Consider the following 16,491-nt stretch of genomic DNA (forward strand, 5'->3'; position numbering starts at 1 on the left):
GGAAGCTTAGGTCCATAGTCATGTATTAACGCCCATGCTGTAACAGAAACCAATGCAAAAATGCTTTTCTCCACTCGGTGGTGCCAGTTGCACAGGGAAAACATTTTCCAGCCCTGGTGCAGCTCAAACTGTTGAGCAATTATGCTCATACAGACATAAAACACACCCAAAGCTGTAGCAATTCGAGATCAATTAAAACCTTTAGTTGCCTGCAGTATCCCTACAAGACAATATTTTTTCAAGGTGATTTCCTGGGTACTTTGGAAGTAAAGCACTTGACTAGGCTTACATATGCTCATGTGGCTGCTTTGATAACCAAGCTGCTGCCTGTACAGCGCCGTTTGCACAGGAACTCAGGCTCTCAGGGGAATGGGGCAGGTAGCCAGCTACCTGGGTGAAGTTTTGAATAAGCACCCCAGAGGGAGAGATTTGCTAAACTACTTCTCAAAGAGCCCCAAACCCCTCAATACTAACAATGTGTATTGTCAGGGAGCTGCGTCTGCCATTTTAAGATAAGGGAGGAAACTAGTATGTGATGCAGAGAGTGATTTTGATGGATATCTGGTATGGCAGCCCGATCTGATATGTTTTTGAAAAGGTCTCTCCAAATCCTAGGGAGTGAATAGTAAAAACAGGCAGGTTGTTAGGAAGTCCAGGCAAAACAGGCACAGCAGAAGAGCTGGGCTCAGGACCTAGTCATCTAATGTTCTCAGAGGTCTATAAAACCCTCAGCCATGACATCCTTGTCCCACACTGCCTTGTCTTGGAATAACCTCTATGATTTCTGTTCCACCTTATCCTGACACTCCCATTCAGTTTTTTCTGATTGGGATTTATTTCACATTAGGGTTTTGCGTGAGTCAGAATCTGAGCAAGGATATCAGGGTTTTGCCCCAAACTTTGCTTTCTCCATGCATTACATACTCCATACATACTTTGTTTACTTTCTCCATATGTTACTTGCTTTGGCATGAATCATTACATGTGGTTACCGAGGAACTGTTGCCCTCTCATGTGGCACACAGACTCAGGACTAACCACTTCTCCAAAACATTGTCTTACAAGAATGGCTTGGGGAAAAGTGGCTGGAAAGCTGCCTGGCAGAAAAGAACCTGGGGGTGTTTGTTGACAGCCGCCTGAATATGAGCCAGCAGTGTGCCCAGGTGGCCAAGAAAGCCAACAGCATCCTGGCTTGTACCAGAAACAGCATGGCCAGCAGGACCAGGGAAGTAATCGTTCCCCTGTACTCAGCACTGGTGAGGCCACACCTCGAATACTGTGTTCAGTTTTGGGCCCCTCGCTACAAGAGAGACATCGAGGTGCTGGAGCGTGTCCAAAGAAGGGCAACGAAGCTGGTGAAGGGTCTGGAACAGAAGTCTTATGAGGAGCAGCTGAGGGAACTGGGGTTGTTTAGCCTGGAGAAAAGGAGGCTGAGGGGAGACCTTATTGCTCTCTACAACTACCTGAAAGGAGGTCGTAGCGAGGTGGGGGTCTGTCTCTTCTCCCAAGTAATAAGTGATAGGACAAGAGGAGACGGCCTCAAGTTGCACCAGAGGAGGTTTAGACTGGATATTAGGAAAAATTTCTTCACTGAAAGGGTTATCAAGCATTGGAACAGGCTGCCCAGGGAAGTGGTTGAGTCATCATCCCTGGAATTATTTAAAAGATGTGTGAATGTGGCACTTAGGGACATGGCTTAGTGGTGGACTTGGCAGTGTTAGGTTTACGGTTGGACTTGATCTTAAGGGTCTTTTCCAACCTAAATGATTCTATGATTCTAAGAATTGGAAGCATTATAAGATCAGAGTGGATAATGGAGAGGGAATCCTCTCACCTGTTTTAGCTATAGCAAATGCCAAATATTACAACTTTTGCTGATTTTCCCTCTGGCTGCCATCAGTGTTGTGTAAGATGCTTTTTTCTAAAAGCCGCATTAACTGTGGGATCCTGAGCCACAGTAAAAGCACAGTGGCCTCCCTCATAACCACCTTGTCAGGGAAGAGTGTGCAAGTTGGAAATGGATTTGAGTCCTGTAGGATCACAAAGTCTCCCGAGAAAGGGAAATGCTTGGGTAGGTGTTCATGTAGTTATGCTGCTATTGCAAATTCCTACTTCTGGAGTGTGAACTTATGTTCACATTTGGAAGGACTTGATGGATCACTAGAATTTTTGCACAATGTTATGTGTGGAGACTGAAAACTTTCAGGGTGCTGTTGTATGACAGAATTTGGTTTCTTTCTACTTTGAGTCAGTTTTTGAGACAGTTGCTCTGTGGAAACTAAGCATGGGTGTTTGACTGGGCTTCTCCAGAAAAGAGACTCTACTGCCCACTGTTTGTGGCCACCTTTGGCCTATACCTGGTGTAGTATCTACCAGTTACTCAATATGTATATAGCTAGCTTTTATATTGTTGATTTGTCATCCCTGCCCAGGGCCTTCAAGACCCTGGATGTACATCACCAAAGAGGTAATATCCTTGAAAATTAAATACTGGCGTCAGAAGAAAGGACGTTTCGTGATCCCTGTTGTCAATTCACCCAAACTCCAGAAGCTTGGCTGCTCTGGACCTAAGGAAGTGGGCCATTGGCCTTCAATGAAATAGCTTTGATGTGGGACAGTGGTGCGACTAGACACCAGGTTCTCCTCTCTGAGAGTTAATAGTGAACAAACCAGCTCTGAAACTATAAAGAAGAAAGCCAAATGCAAAACTTTGTGCTAAAAAACAGTGCAGGTGCTCCTCAGAGAGTCTGCATACTTATCTCAGAGCCCAGGAGTCTCACACAAGAAGACCTTGTTTATATGAATTTTGTGGTTAAGCCTCATAAATTGCCAGGTGCCACCTGGATTTGTGAGTTCTGTATTGTGTTTAGTTGAAGTAACCTGTGGTTAGCACCAGGGTGGTACTGGGCGCTCAGAGGGACAGGGATAAGTGAGATAAACAGCACTGCAGTGTCTTTAAAAAGCAGAGGGAATACAGAAAGAGTGAGAGCGCACAGGAGAGAGAGCAAGCAAGCTTGACATTTGGAGCAAACTGGGCAGACATAGCAGCAGCTCTACAAACTGACAAGTGAGCTAAAGGTAGGCTGGCAGTACTAATGACAGCATCCCAGATGCTTGTGGGACATCTGAGTGTCAGTTCCTTTTCCTGCTTTAATGTGCAGGTCAATGATTTTATATGTGCTTCCTCACCTCAGAAGTTGTTCTGTTCATTTCAGTTAGACTATCTATAAAGCAAGGTCTTCCTTGATGTGAGTAAAAGTATTGCAATCTTGCTCATCTTCAGAAATGTGTGAAATATTGTGATCTGGGAAGAAAAGGGATTTCTTTTCCCTTTTCAAGATAAAAAGAGGCGATACTGAACACAGCTGTCAGAGTCGATTAAAGAACCATGGCTGGGGGTTCATGCCTGGGGTTCACTCTGTAAGAATCTGAGTGGGGTAGGCAGGGAGAAGAAAGATTGTTCAGTGTGACCCTCAACTAGAATAACAGAACACAGGCAAATTTAGCATGAGTAGCAGGAAATATTCCTAGCACTGGGAATATTTCTAGCTCTCCCAAGATTTCTAGCTCTGCTGAAATCTCCACTGCCTGGGAGCTAGGCAATTCAAAGCATTTGATGAGTAGCCTGTTGGCAACAATTATCTACTGCAGAAGGCAAAGGTCGGGTAACATGAGAGGGCTTCTTTGCCATTCATTTCTTCCAGGGCATGTGCAATGAAAGAGAAAAAAAGAAAAGAACACTTGAACTTTTCTTTAGCAGGGGTAAACCCTGTCTGATTCATTGGAGTTGGCAATTAATAGCAAGAGTTAGGTCATGGGTTTGGAGGTGAGTATGACACTACGGTGGCCCTTAGTCAAAGGGTTAGAAGAATAGAGAAAGTATTAAATATTTTGCTCTAAATGTACTCAGTGCTGGCTGTTTCTTTACAATTACTTAGATACCGCCCTGAGGAGGCATTGCTCACGGTTTAACAGCTTCTGAAGGTGCTGCTGGAGATGGCGAAATTACACAAAATTGCATAGGGTCTTATGTAGAAGAAAAGGATCTGCGGACAGTATAGGGCAACTAGCTATTCAATTACTCTGCAGGTAATAGGAACACAGGACTATTCAGGGGCAAATGGGTTATTGCTCAGTGGATAGATTTTACCAAGTCTGCCACAGGATGCAGCCAAGAAAGTGAGACAGTAGTAATGCTCTGAATACCTCTTGGCACAGCTGCACATCACAGATCTATGAGCAGCAGAATACAAGCAAGCACGTTGCCAGGCTGGATCAGTGATGGACGGCAGGGGACTGCAGTGCAGACAGAGATATTTAGCAGTATAGGCAGCTGGATGGAGCAATGCAGGCAGATGGGGACAGCAGTATGGGCAGCTTGTTCTCAGTGGGATGAAATGAAGAGGAGCTGGGAAGAAAACAAACCTAAATTTTAGTTGCCAAGGCCTAATGAATGATTTTGAAGTTAAACACAGCTCTTAAGGAAAGAGCTGAGCAGACTGATATGTCATTCTGGATCTGGAACTTAATCAAAGCATGCAGTACTTTCCCAACGGACTCTGAAAGACTGTACTGAAATGATGCTTTATTGAAAGGTTATAAATGAAATAATTTCAAAAACACCCTGGGCATCATGACTTTAGGTCATGACTTGGATGTATTTCTTATGAAGGACACCTTCCAAATAGACACTGAATTGAGATTTCTAGCAAGTTATGTGAATTGCTAAGTGGCGATATGATCAGTTAAAGAAACCACAGCCATATCCATGTCATTTCTAGTTCTAGTATATAGTCTTAATGTGTAGTTTTCCTCATTTTTATTACTCACACCAACCAGATCAGTAAAAACAAAACAAATCGGAAAACATAACTGAATCTTCTCTATACTGTTTGTTTACTTTGTGCACTTCTTATAGCCAGGTACTGAAAAATAGGTTAAGTCACTTTTGTTGTTTTTAAACAATTTTGTTTTCTTAGTCTGATGCAGTAGCAAAAAGTTTCAGTGTTTGAGGTGAAAGTCTTTTATTTATTTTTATACAAGACCATATTTCCATGGCAACCACATTGATACTTTTGGTTGCATCTCTATGAAAGATAAAATTGGGGTCAAATTTGAACAGACATTTTCAGCTTTCCAGTACCAGTAATCCTTACAGAGAGAGTTCTCAGCAGGGTACTTAAACAGATGACTAACTTACAACATATAAATATTCTCTCTAGAGCAAGTCTGCAGCCAGTATAAATTGCCATATCTCCCAGAGTCCAGGGAACTATAGCGCTTTGCATCAACAGAGGATACACTCCTCCTGCTTTATGGAGCTACTCATATTCATTAAGCGCATGCTAAAGTACCTTACAAAACTGGGGCCTGAATAAAGTCTACACTGGGATCAAGTAGTGTGTGCTGCTCTGCCTATGTAGAATGGCATGTATAAGACACTTCAGATCAGATCAAGGACTAACAAGTGGTGTGAGAGCAGTGGTCTTGCTTATTTAGATAATATAGCATGAGGCAGACAAAATGCTGTCTTTCAGACGCCAATCGAGTTCAGTTTCATATAAAAAAGTCACCAAACTTTCAGAATGTAATTCTGTTGTCTATAATAGCTTTACTTATGGTAAGCTCAGTCAGGTATAAGAAGTAAGGGGCAGATTTGGATATTCATACCAGATGACTAATGGCTTTATGTAAGGTGCATTGGTGATCTAATAGACATGTGGATGCCTCAGGATCAAACTCAAAACACATTCAGGTACTTATGTGAGATACTGAGTGGACAGCCATGTCTGGGCCTCTCAATTCAGTAGGTGTCTTGGACAAGTAACTCACTTTCAAAGAATTTCTCAGTTAAAGAGATTAGAACTCTTTTATTAAAAACCATGGCATTATTATTAATTTTAGAAGATAAGCTAACTTACAGCTTCCTTCTCTTTCTCAGGTGATCTGATTTCTGCCAGATTGAAGATGTCAGTAGTATCACAAATGGACCTGCCTGAAGAAATTCAGCATCCATATACAAAATTTTCTGAATGGAAATTCAAGCTGTTTAAAGTGAGATCATTTGAAAAAACACCTTCTGATGACAGCCAGCACATAAACAAAGATCAGGCAGAAGAGGTCTCTTCTTCAAACAAAGAAATCATACTGCGTAAAGATGAAGCACTGCCAAGAGCAGAAAAGATGGACTTAATGGGCAATAGACAGGCACTTGAGAAAGATGCCAATGACATGAAAACACAAGATAATAAAGCTCATCAGAACAATCTGAAGCAACTTTGCCGCATCTGTGGAGTTTCATTTAAAACTGATTGTTACAAGAGAACTCATCCAGTGCATGGGCCGGTGGATGATGAAACTCTGTGGCTTCTGAGAAAGAAAGAGAAAAAAGTAACCTCTTGGCCAGTTCTTATCGCTAAGGTTTTTAAGATTGATGTGCGAGGGGATGTTGATACTATCCATCCCACTCGATTTTGTCACAACTGCTGGAGTATTATCCATAGAAAATTCAGTAATACTCCATGTGAAGTATATTTTCCTAGGAACAGCACAATGGAGTGGCAACCCCACTCCCCAAACTGTGGTGTGTGCCACACTACCAGTCGGGGAGTCAAGAGAAAAAGCCAGCCACCCAGTGTACAACATGGCAAACGTGTGAAGACCATTGCAGAACGTGCTCGAATAAACAGAGGTGTAAAGAACCAAGCACAGATAAACAACAAAAATTTAATGAAAGAGATTATCAATTGCAAGAATATACATCTCAGCACCAAGCTGCTTGCAGCTGATTACCCAGTAGATTTCATTAAATCCATCTCTTGCCAGATCTGTGAGCATATTTTGGCAGATCCAGTGGAAACAACATGTAGACACTTGTTTTGCAGAACCTGCATCCTTAAATGTATCAAGGTTATGGGCAGCTATTGCCCCTCCTGCTGGTATCCTTGCTTCCCTACTGATCTGGCAACCCCAGTGAAATCATTCCTGAACGTTCTTGATAGCCTGGGTATAAGATGCCCTGTAAAGGAATGTGATGAAGAGATCTTGCATGGAAAATATGGCCAACACCTCTCTAGCCACAAGGAGATGAAAGAGAGAGAGCTCTACAGCCACGTAAATAAAGGTGGCCGACCAAGGCAGCATCTCCTGTCTTTGACCAGGAGAGCTCAGAAACATCGTCTGAGAGAACTGAAACGTCAAGTCAAGGCTTTTGCTGAGAAAGAAGAGGGCGGTGATATAAAGGCTGTATGCATGACTTTGTTCCTGCTAGCTTTAAGAGCAAAAAATGAACACAGACAAGCAGATGAATTGGAGGCTATAATGCAAGGGAGGGGATCTGGACTTCACCCTGCTGTCTGCCTGGCAATCCGAGTCAACACGTTTCTCAGCTGTAGCCAATATCATAAAATGTATAGAACGGTAAAAGCTGTCACTGGGAGGCAGATCTTCCAGCCTTTGCATGCTCTTCGCACTGCTGAGAAAGCCCTCCTACCAGGTTACCATCCATTTGAGTGGAAACCTCCCTTGAAAAATGTATCCACTAATACAGAAGTGGGAATCATAGATGGACTATCAGGATTGCCACTCTCAATTGATGACTACCCGGTAGACACAATTGCAAAGAGATTTCGATATGATGCAGCCTTGGTTTGTGCCTTAAAGGACATGGAGGAGGAGATCTTGGAAGGCATGAAAGCAAAAAACCTGGATGACTATTTGAACGGTCCCTTCACTGTGGTAGTAAAAGAGTCCTGTGATGGAATGGGAGATGTCAGCGAGAAGCATGGAAGTGGGCCTGCTGTCCCAGAGAAGGCTGTTCGCTTTTCTTTCACAGTCATGAACATTGCTATAGCACATGGCAATGAAAGCAAGAGGATCTTTGAAGAAGTAAAGCCCAATTCAGAGTTGTGTTGCAAGCCCTTGTGCCTTATGCTGGCTGATGAATCAGATCATGAAACTCTGACGGCAATCCTGAGCCCCCTCATAGCAGAAAGAGAGGCTATGAAAAACAGTGAACTGCTACTTGAAATGGGAGGCATCCTGAGAACATTCAAATTCATCTTTAGGGGTACAGGATATGATGAGAAACTCATGCGGGAAGTGGAAGGGCTGGAGGCCTCAGGTTCTACTTACATTTGTACTCTGTGTGATGCAACCCGCCTGGAGGCGTCCCAGAATTTGGTCTTCCACTCCATAACCAGGAGCCATGCTGAAAATCTGGAGCGATATGAAATATGGAGGTCCAACCCATATCACGAATCTGTTGATGAGCTCCGTGACAGAGTGAAGGGTGTTTCAGCCAAACCTTTTATTGAGACCGTTCCCTCCATAGATGCATTGCACTGCGACATTGGCAACGCAACAGAATTCTACAGAATTTTCCAGATGGAGATCGGTGAAGTTTACAAGAATTCTGATGTGTCTAAAGAGGAGAGGAAGAGGTGGCAGCTGACTCTTGACAAGCACCTCAGGAAGAAGATGAACTTGAAGCCTATGATGAGGATGAGTGGAAATTTTGCTAGAAAGCTCATGTCCAAAGAGACAGTAGAGGCAGTATGTGAATTAATAAAATGTGAGGAAAGGCATGAAGCCCTAAAAGAACTAATGGACCTTTATCTGAAGATGAAGCCAGTGTGGCGATCTTCATGCCCTGCCAAGGAGTGTCCAGAATTGCTGTGCCAGTATAGCTACAATTCACAGCGTTTTGCTGAGCTCCTATCTACAAAGTTCAAGTACAGATATGAAGGCAAGATTACAAATTATTTCCACAAAACCCTCGCTCATGTTCCTGAAATCATTGAAAGAGATGGGTCCATTGGGGCCTGGGCAAGTGAAGGAAATGAGTCTGGAAACAAACTGTTTAGGAGGTTCCGAAAAATGAATGCCAGGCAGTCCAAATGCTATGAGATGGAGGATGTCTTGAAGCATCACTGGCTATATACCTCTAAGTACCTCCAGAAGTTCATGAATGCTCATAAAACATTAAAAAGCCAGGGCTTCACCATTGATCCAGAGGATAGTTTAGGTGAGTCCTTGACACTGGAGGTCTTGGAAAGCAATGAATGATTCAGTGGAATTCTGAATGTAAAGTGCATTTGGTGTTGGGTTTGTGATGGTGTCTTCTTGCAAGGAGGCAGCTTCTTTTTCAGGCCTGTAGAGGTACAGAGAAGTCTAAAAGGATCATTTTTACACTCCCTCTTAAAGGTGCTGAGTGGAGTTTAATACCACCATGTCTGTTGGGAGTTTCCAAGAGGCAATGCAGTGGTGCATTTACCAGTTGTTACGTGAGATGAAAGCAGAAACAAATTGCAAAGATGGGTCTTCAGTTTATTTTGGTATTAGTGTGTTGTTTATAAGTGAGAAAGCCAAAGCAAACAAGGTTTTATATAAAATGGTATTTTGGAATGAGTATGATTCTGGAGAGTTATGACAGTTGCTGAAAAAGGGAGCATGGCTATTTGTTCTGTTCGCATTTTTAAAACTATTTTGCTATTTACTTTTTAAGAGGGTTTGATTATTTTATCGATGGTCCTTTGGCTTTTATAAGTAATGATTTGTCAGTGAGACACTTGGGTAATTGTTTTGGGATAAAGTTCAGTTATTTTTGTATAAAATACTGACTAAAGATGCAAACTTTGATCTCACAAACTTTAAAAAATATTATTATTTAACAATTATATTGTAGTACTGCTTAGGAGCAGATGGTGGTATCACCATGCCAGTTTACTATATGAAGATATAGGAAAGGTAGCTGGAATTTTTTAAAGATATTTTTATCGTAGTCTGTTTACTCTAAAATGCAAACTTGTATCTGTGCTCCTAAATCAGGATTTACCGTGCCTTGTGGTTATCTCACTATGCAAAGCACATTCAAGCTCTGCTGTGTAGCTTGTTGCTTCATGAGCATTTCAGATTCCTATGGTAACTTCAGTATATAGTATAATTTGTATTAGTAGAGTTTTATTGGGTGAATTCCTGGCCTCACTGAAGTCACCAGTAAATTGTCATTAATACCAGTAGGCCCACAGTTTCACCAAGTGACTTTAGTCACAGCAGACCTGTTTCTCAGGAGACGGATATTACCTTGATCAGATACATGCCAGTGTTCTGATCTCTATTAGGATATTTCACTGACCACTGCTGATGTGCTCCAACTGTATCTGATACCGACCTTTTTCACACCTGGGGTACACCACACTCGCAGTCTCATCTTCCAAATCTGTAAAAGAGGAATGATATTTATTAACCTCCAAAATAGCTGGTATACAAGATTAGTTAAAAAGCAATGAACTGTCTTGAAGTTACTGCATACTGTATTTTACATGATTACAGCAATGTTTAGTTGGCATTCCTCCGTACTGTATTAGATGAACCACTTTGGCGGTGGTATTTGCCTTTCTGAAGTGGTATTTAGTATATTCATATAATAAAATTATATGAATTTCATTCAATGACATATTCATAAAATATACTCATATACTGAGATGCCCCAAAATCATCTAAGCCTTTCAGATTTGCACCTGTAGCTAGGGCATTACTGTGTTTGGAGTAATATTTCTGAAAGAAGATTAAATGCAGAAACAATCAAAGCACAGATCTAAAAGAATCCGCTTTTTGTTTTATTGTGATGTGGCAGAAGTGGGTTTGTGAGTGTAAGTGAACAACAAACATAAAGAATTAATGGTCTGAGGTTTGTTTAGTAGTATCTTGTTCATGTTATTTACTATATCTTTGAGCGTCTGGTATTTACCATTTATGGACAATGAAAAAATAGAGTTAAGTGTTAGTACTTAGTACAAATATTAGTGTTATTCTGATGATGTCTTTCTTTTGATTTTATTAATTAAAATTATATTTTTTAAAGTATTCTGTAATTTAGGATTTTGTTTTAATATGGTTTCTTTAAATATAGTTTAACATTATGTCAAAATTTTCAGTTGGAAGTAATGTCTTTTACTTAAAACATTTACTTTTCTAAGCAGTTATAAAGACTACAGCATCTTTTGTATGGTGTACCATGTACATCTGGACTTACTGAATGTTCATTTCTAGATTATTTTTTTCAATTCTTTAAATAAAACAACTATTTCCCATAGAGCATAAATACCAGGTTTTTGTAAGTATCATTCTTTACCAATAAATACAGACAACAAGTTTTCCAGGGAGTATAAATATCAAGTATAAAGAGCATCCTTTAGCAGTAAATGCAGATATAGTTTGCATTTTTGGTCGGCATATATTTCATTATGCAAATAGTTGCACACTTTTCTTTTTTCTCTGTATGTATATTTAGGACAACTGTATTACCTTATGTTTTATCCTTGACTCTGCTTGAATAACCTAGGGCCCAGTTTAACAATCTTGACTCACCTCATGGTGATTTTCACTCCATTTAAGTGGTATATACAGTTTTTGCTGCCTTTTGCACAGGAGTGAATTTCACCCCCAAGGAATCCAGACCTGTTCATTGTAATACATATGTGCCACTGGAGTGACAGACCAGACTTTGTTCATTTTGCACATGTAATTTCAGTGACTCCGCTGACATTTTCAAATTCCAAATTCTCTTTAACAAGCTGCTGATGTAACAGCAAGTGATTCATCTCACTGCCTTCAAAAGGGTTGAGTAAGTTTTATCCATACATGTATGATTTCTCAAGATGAGGCTTATATCCTGGGGCAACTCGTCAGACTGAACAGAACCTGGATGAGGACAGAGGAATGCAGTAGCACATGAAAGGATTCTTTTGTGAAATATTATTATGCCATCAAGACACATTTCACATTCTACCAGCTCTGGGCAGGATAGCTGACACAGAGAACTGCTACTATTTTTTTTTTCTTTTCTTTTCTTTAGACTTGAATCTAGTTTAATCTTTTTTTGCCCCATTGTTGATATCTTCTGTAAATCAAGAGACTCCCTTTGAGAGTTTTGAACTCATTAGAACAAACAGCACTGAACGGGCAGGTACCTGCAAGTGAAGCTTTTGTAAACAGGGATAACAATGCTGCATGCACACAGCCATGCATCAGAAGGCAAACCAATACTGAGGTGCATAATTTGGTTACGCAGTCTATTGTTAAGCTTTTTGATTTTGAAGAGGCATTAGAAAAATGGAGACACTTTTGTTCATGGTACTCTTTCAAACCTTCACATTTTCTTTTTTATGTTAATACTTGGTACAAATCCTTCAGCAATTAATGGTAAATAATTTTCTTGTTCTGAAATTGTATTGACTGTAGTTTTTATACAATCACATTATGTATCTTGTTTTGTTTGGTTTTATTCAAGGGCTTCGTATTGTGGATTTCCATGTTATGAAACAAAGTGAACTATGTTAGAAGCCATGATTCTGGTCTCACATCTTTTTTTCCTCACAGGAGTAATTCTATTGACTTTAAGCAAATCAGCTTTGACTTTTAGTCAGGTAGTTCAGAAACAAATTCTAGATATTTACAGCATCCTAATTTCTGATTACACTGAGTTCTATGCTTTGTCTCACTGCATGGCTTCATAATTTTACTTTTTCTTACTGTATTACAGTTTCTTAATTCATGAAACCTGTTTAAAATAAAGGTCTTATAAATATTTAAGTTTCCAGCTTTGTATTTCTTACCAGTTTTTCAACTATGCACATAATTTCATGGTAACAGTCTTACTTTTCATTCAAATTGTGGATGCTTTTCATATTTAGGCTGTTCTAATACCCAGAGACAGCTGTGATTCCAGCCCTCTTCTGGAATTCACTAAATTAACAGAAATGAAGATTACTCTCTGAGTCTCAGCAGTCCTTTCAGCACCTTTCCTCACAGGCAACTGTTTGACAGAAAACTAAACTAATTTAAAAACAGTTTTATTTAGTCTGTAAATGGCTTTTGCTTCATTTACAAGTACCATCCCAGTGTTTGTTTAAAATCAGCCTTGCACTGTTACGTCCATGCTAATATGTTAAGCCTCTTTACTGGCTTCTGTGCATCCTTTGCATCAAATTTTGGCTCCTCGTCATAGACTGAGCTGCAAAGATTAGTTCCAATCTACCTTTCAGTTCATGATTTGTAGCTTCCCTTTATTCCACTGTGGAAAATCTTTCTTTCTTCCCTGCAAGGATATCTCAGGCTCAAAAGACTTATGTAAACCAACTAGTTTGGATGGAATTAAGGATGAGCAAATTAAGCTACCTGATTTCCTTGTGCAATCAGATAATTAGGCATCTAATTGCTGGACTTTATATCACCACCTTAGTTCTTTCAGCTGACCTTGAATAAAAAATGTTGGATGGAAAAAACAGAACCCATATAAAACAAAAAACCAAGCCTCAAAGAGTTTCCTGGTAAATTAGGATGATTTAACTCCTTTCTTCCTAAATCTGTAACAACTGACTGAATTTTACTTTCCATGTATTCCTATTAGAATTGGGATCAGATGAAGAATAGTGAGGCCCGTCACTGCTCTTTTTCAGAGTACTGTTTTAGGTGACTGAATATAACATAAATTTCAAACAGCTGAAGACCTGCAACTCCTAAGTGTGGGAGCTTTCTGCATCAAGCTTAATACTGTCCATAATACAAAAAGACCCATTGGAAAGGATTTAATTAGCACCTTTTCTAGCAGTATTGGGAGAGAGGTCAAGAGGTGTATTTTCAATGCCCAGCTCTTCCTTTGAAGATGGGCATTCTGAGCCAGTGGACAAGGGAATACACAATAACTACCACCTGAAGGAGGTCCTGCACACCTGTGGTAGTGGCCAGTGTCCTGTTCTTCCTGTATATGTGTATGTATTGAGAAATTGGTTTATAAGGTTATTGTCTTGCTTTTTTTAAAGAAAAAATGGGCTTCCGTTTCACAATTTTCAAAGGTCAAGTAGAGACACCAAATTGGAGTTTGATTTTCAGAGGCTGTTGCTCAAGCCCTTTGCAGAAGTTAGTCTTGTTTGAAATGGGATAGGGTAGGAAATCAAATATGGAGGGAGCTATGGCCACCAATCATGAAAAAAAGAAGTAAGCCAGTCCTTCTGTCTGCAATACATTAAGTCTAGCAGTAAATAACTTTACAGATTTATTTTCAATCTGAATTCAATCTTTTCCTTTTGCTTTGGGCTCCCAGTTGCATTATTTCCACTCCTTTCAATGGTCTATTGGTGCAATGAGTCACTCTGAACTATGACACATGCTTTAGTGCTACCACTAAAGTTTGTGCTGTGCCTTTCTCATAGATTAATCAGGTACTTCAGGGTCCAAGCACCTTCCAATAGCAGTACAATCCATATATTATTCTCATAAAAGCTGATAATAACAACATAGTGTTACTAAAATGTGGTTGGGAACCATGATGCTGCTTGTTGTGGTTACAGAACACATAGGTCAGTTGGATACAGATACAACAGAGATTTACTCCTGCACTCAAATCTATTTCATTTTATCTTCTAATTCTAACCTGCCTGAGGAAGAAACATCTTATATTGATTAGCTGGTTTTGAAGACAATCAATGGTCTAACAAGTACATGACTTAAAAGTGTCATCAGAATTATCGGGGAATTAAATACTTTCTGCAGTCTTAAATGCTATGTCAAGTGCTTTCTTTACAGGGTGATGTTCATACATCTCTTTATGTTTGAGTCCTTTGGAATATTATATTTTACTTTTATTTCCTCTTCCTGCAGTGACTACAGTCTCTGAGCTGTGATTTAATGCTACTTGTACTGCCCTTCCCTATGAAGCTGGGACATGGTTTGACCAAGCAATTTCTCCCTCCTAGTTAAATAAACCATACATTTAAAAAAAGCACAGCTCAAACATACAATACACTAACATTATGGGCCTGATGAAGAATATTGTAAAGTCTGACTGTGAATTACTTTTTTCATAGTCACAGCCTTAAAGTAAAGAACAACAATTCAGGTAATAATTGGAAGGGGCCGCAATGTGTGCTTGTGCTTGCCACATGCTGAGCGCACCTGATCTCGGCTCCTAGGGGCTCAGAGAGTCACTGCAGCTGCAGGAGTCAGTTCTGGAAACTCAAGAGATGCTCCCAACATACTGCAACCACACCACCTGTGCCTGAGCCACCAGGCTTTATCTCAGGCTGAATGTCACTTCTGCTAGGCCAGTGTCAAGCTTTCCCTTTGGAAAATGTTTCCATCCTTTTATTTGTCTGCACCAGCAGACAAATTTGTCACACAATGTGGGGTCTGAGGAATTTGAGATAATGACAGTAATTGGGAGAGGTAACAGGCAAAAACTTGGACTGGACATTGCCAGGGAGTTCAATAACTGTGGGGAGTCTTTTGTTGTTGTTGTAAACTGGTGAAGGGACAAGGGGTGGAGTTTTGTTGTGTGAGTATATTGTCCCCCTTTGTTGGTGTGGTGATGATGTGGCTTTACTTTTGGTGTGGATTTTTTTTTGGTTGATGTAAATGAAGTCTATGAAGAGTGTGTGATGAATGTACATTTTAATGACAATTCAGCTGAGTAAGACCTATGACTAACCTACAAAAGGGGATGTTGACTATTGAATTTCACCACTTTGAAGGGACTTTACATGGGCATGATATTAATCTATTCCTTGGAAAACCATATAGCATTATATACTCTAAGCTTAGGTAAAGTAGCATGACAAAGGAAATGGGAAGCTGGCATTGAAATCTATGAATTTATACCAATATCAAACTGGTGGGAGGGGAGTCGAGGTGATATACTTCCCATTTACAAGCTCTACCCAAACTATAACCTCCCTCAGCACATGAAAAGGTTGGAAACAGAAACTTTGTGTGGTTGCCCTTTACTTTCCTCTGCTGTTGAGTTGTGAAGGTTTTAAAGGGAGTACTGTGCATACATGTCTGTGTTGATAGGAAAACTGTGCTACTCGTGCTGCTTTGTAAAGGAGTGGCTGCACATAGCGATCAAATGGCTGACAGCTGCTCCTGTTTTTCTTTTTTATTCAGGGGTCCAGCATGAGAACTGGACTGTGAGTACTGAGCTGTTATCGTTGGCTCACAACTGTTGAGCTGATGGTATTGATTTTTTTAAAAGATGTTTGGAGCAGTAATAAAAATAAAAAATAAAGTCAAGAATGATGAGGCTTTACAAATAGCCGATAAAATAATCCACAAAAAAGTTAGCAAACTCTTGGGCTATTCAACCTTGACAATGTCCTTTTCAATCTGAATCCAATCTTCTCCTTGTGCTTTGAGCAGCCAGCTGCATTTGTTTCCACCCTCACAATGCTCCACTGGCTCAATGAGTCACTCTGAGCTACAGCTTGCACTTTTAAGCTTTCACACTCTACACAGTCACCCTGGGAGAGCAGAGAAAGAAATGTGTAGTGGAGGACCTGGAGTAAATGATAAAAGCCCTGTTCATCAGAAGGAACTTCTTCTGAAGTCAATGGGAGCTCACAGCATGGGGCAGCTGTGAAGCTAGACCCCTTATCAGACTTCAGATGGACCTCCCACGCACACATGCTGTCCTTTTGTAGACTTTGGGATTTACAG

The 16,491-nt window shown here is 40.3% G+C and overlaps 1 protein-coding gene across 1 annotated transcript; it reads left to right on the plus strand.

Annotated features, from left to right (window-relative positions):
- The first annotated feature begins 5,952 nt into the window (after positions 1–5,952).
- RAG1 (recombination activating 1) lies at positions 5,953–9,066 on the plus strand. The gene has a single exon (XM_075501475.1). The coding sequence runs from the start codon at positions 5,968–5,970 to the stop codon at positions 9,064–9,066; it is 3,099 nt and encodes a 1,032-aa protein (XP_075357590.1). The 5' UTR covers positions 5,953–5,967.
- The last annotated feature ends 7,425 nt before the right edge of the window (positions 9,067–16,491 follow it).

The sequence above is a fragment of the Mycteria americana genome, chromosome 5 (genome assembly GCF_035582795.1).
Source record: "Mycteria americana isolate JAX WOST 10 ecotype Jacksonville Zoo and Gardens chromosome 5, USCA_MyAme_1.0, whole genome shotgun sequence".
NCBI classification, from domain to species: Eukaryota; Metazoa; Chordata; class Aves; order Ciconiiformes; family Ciconiidae; genus Mycteria; species Mycteria americana.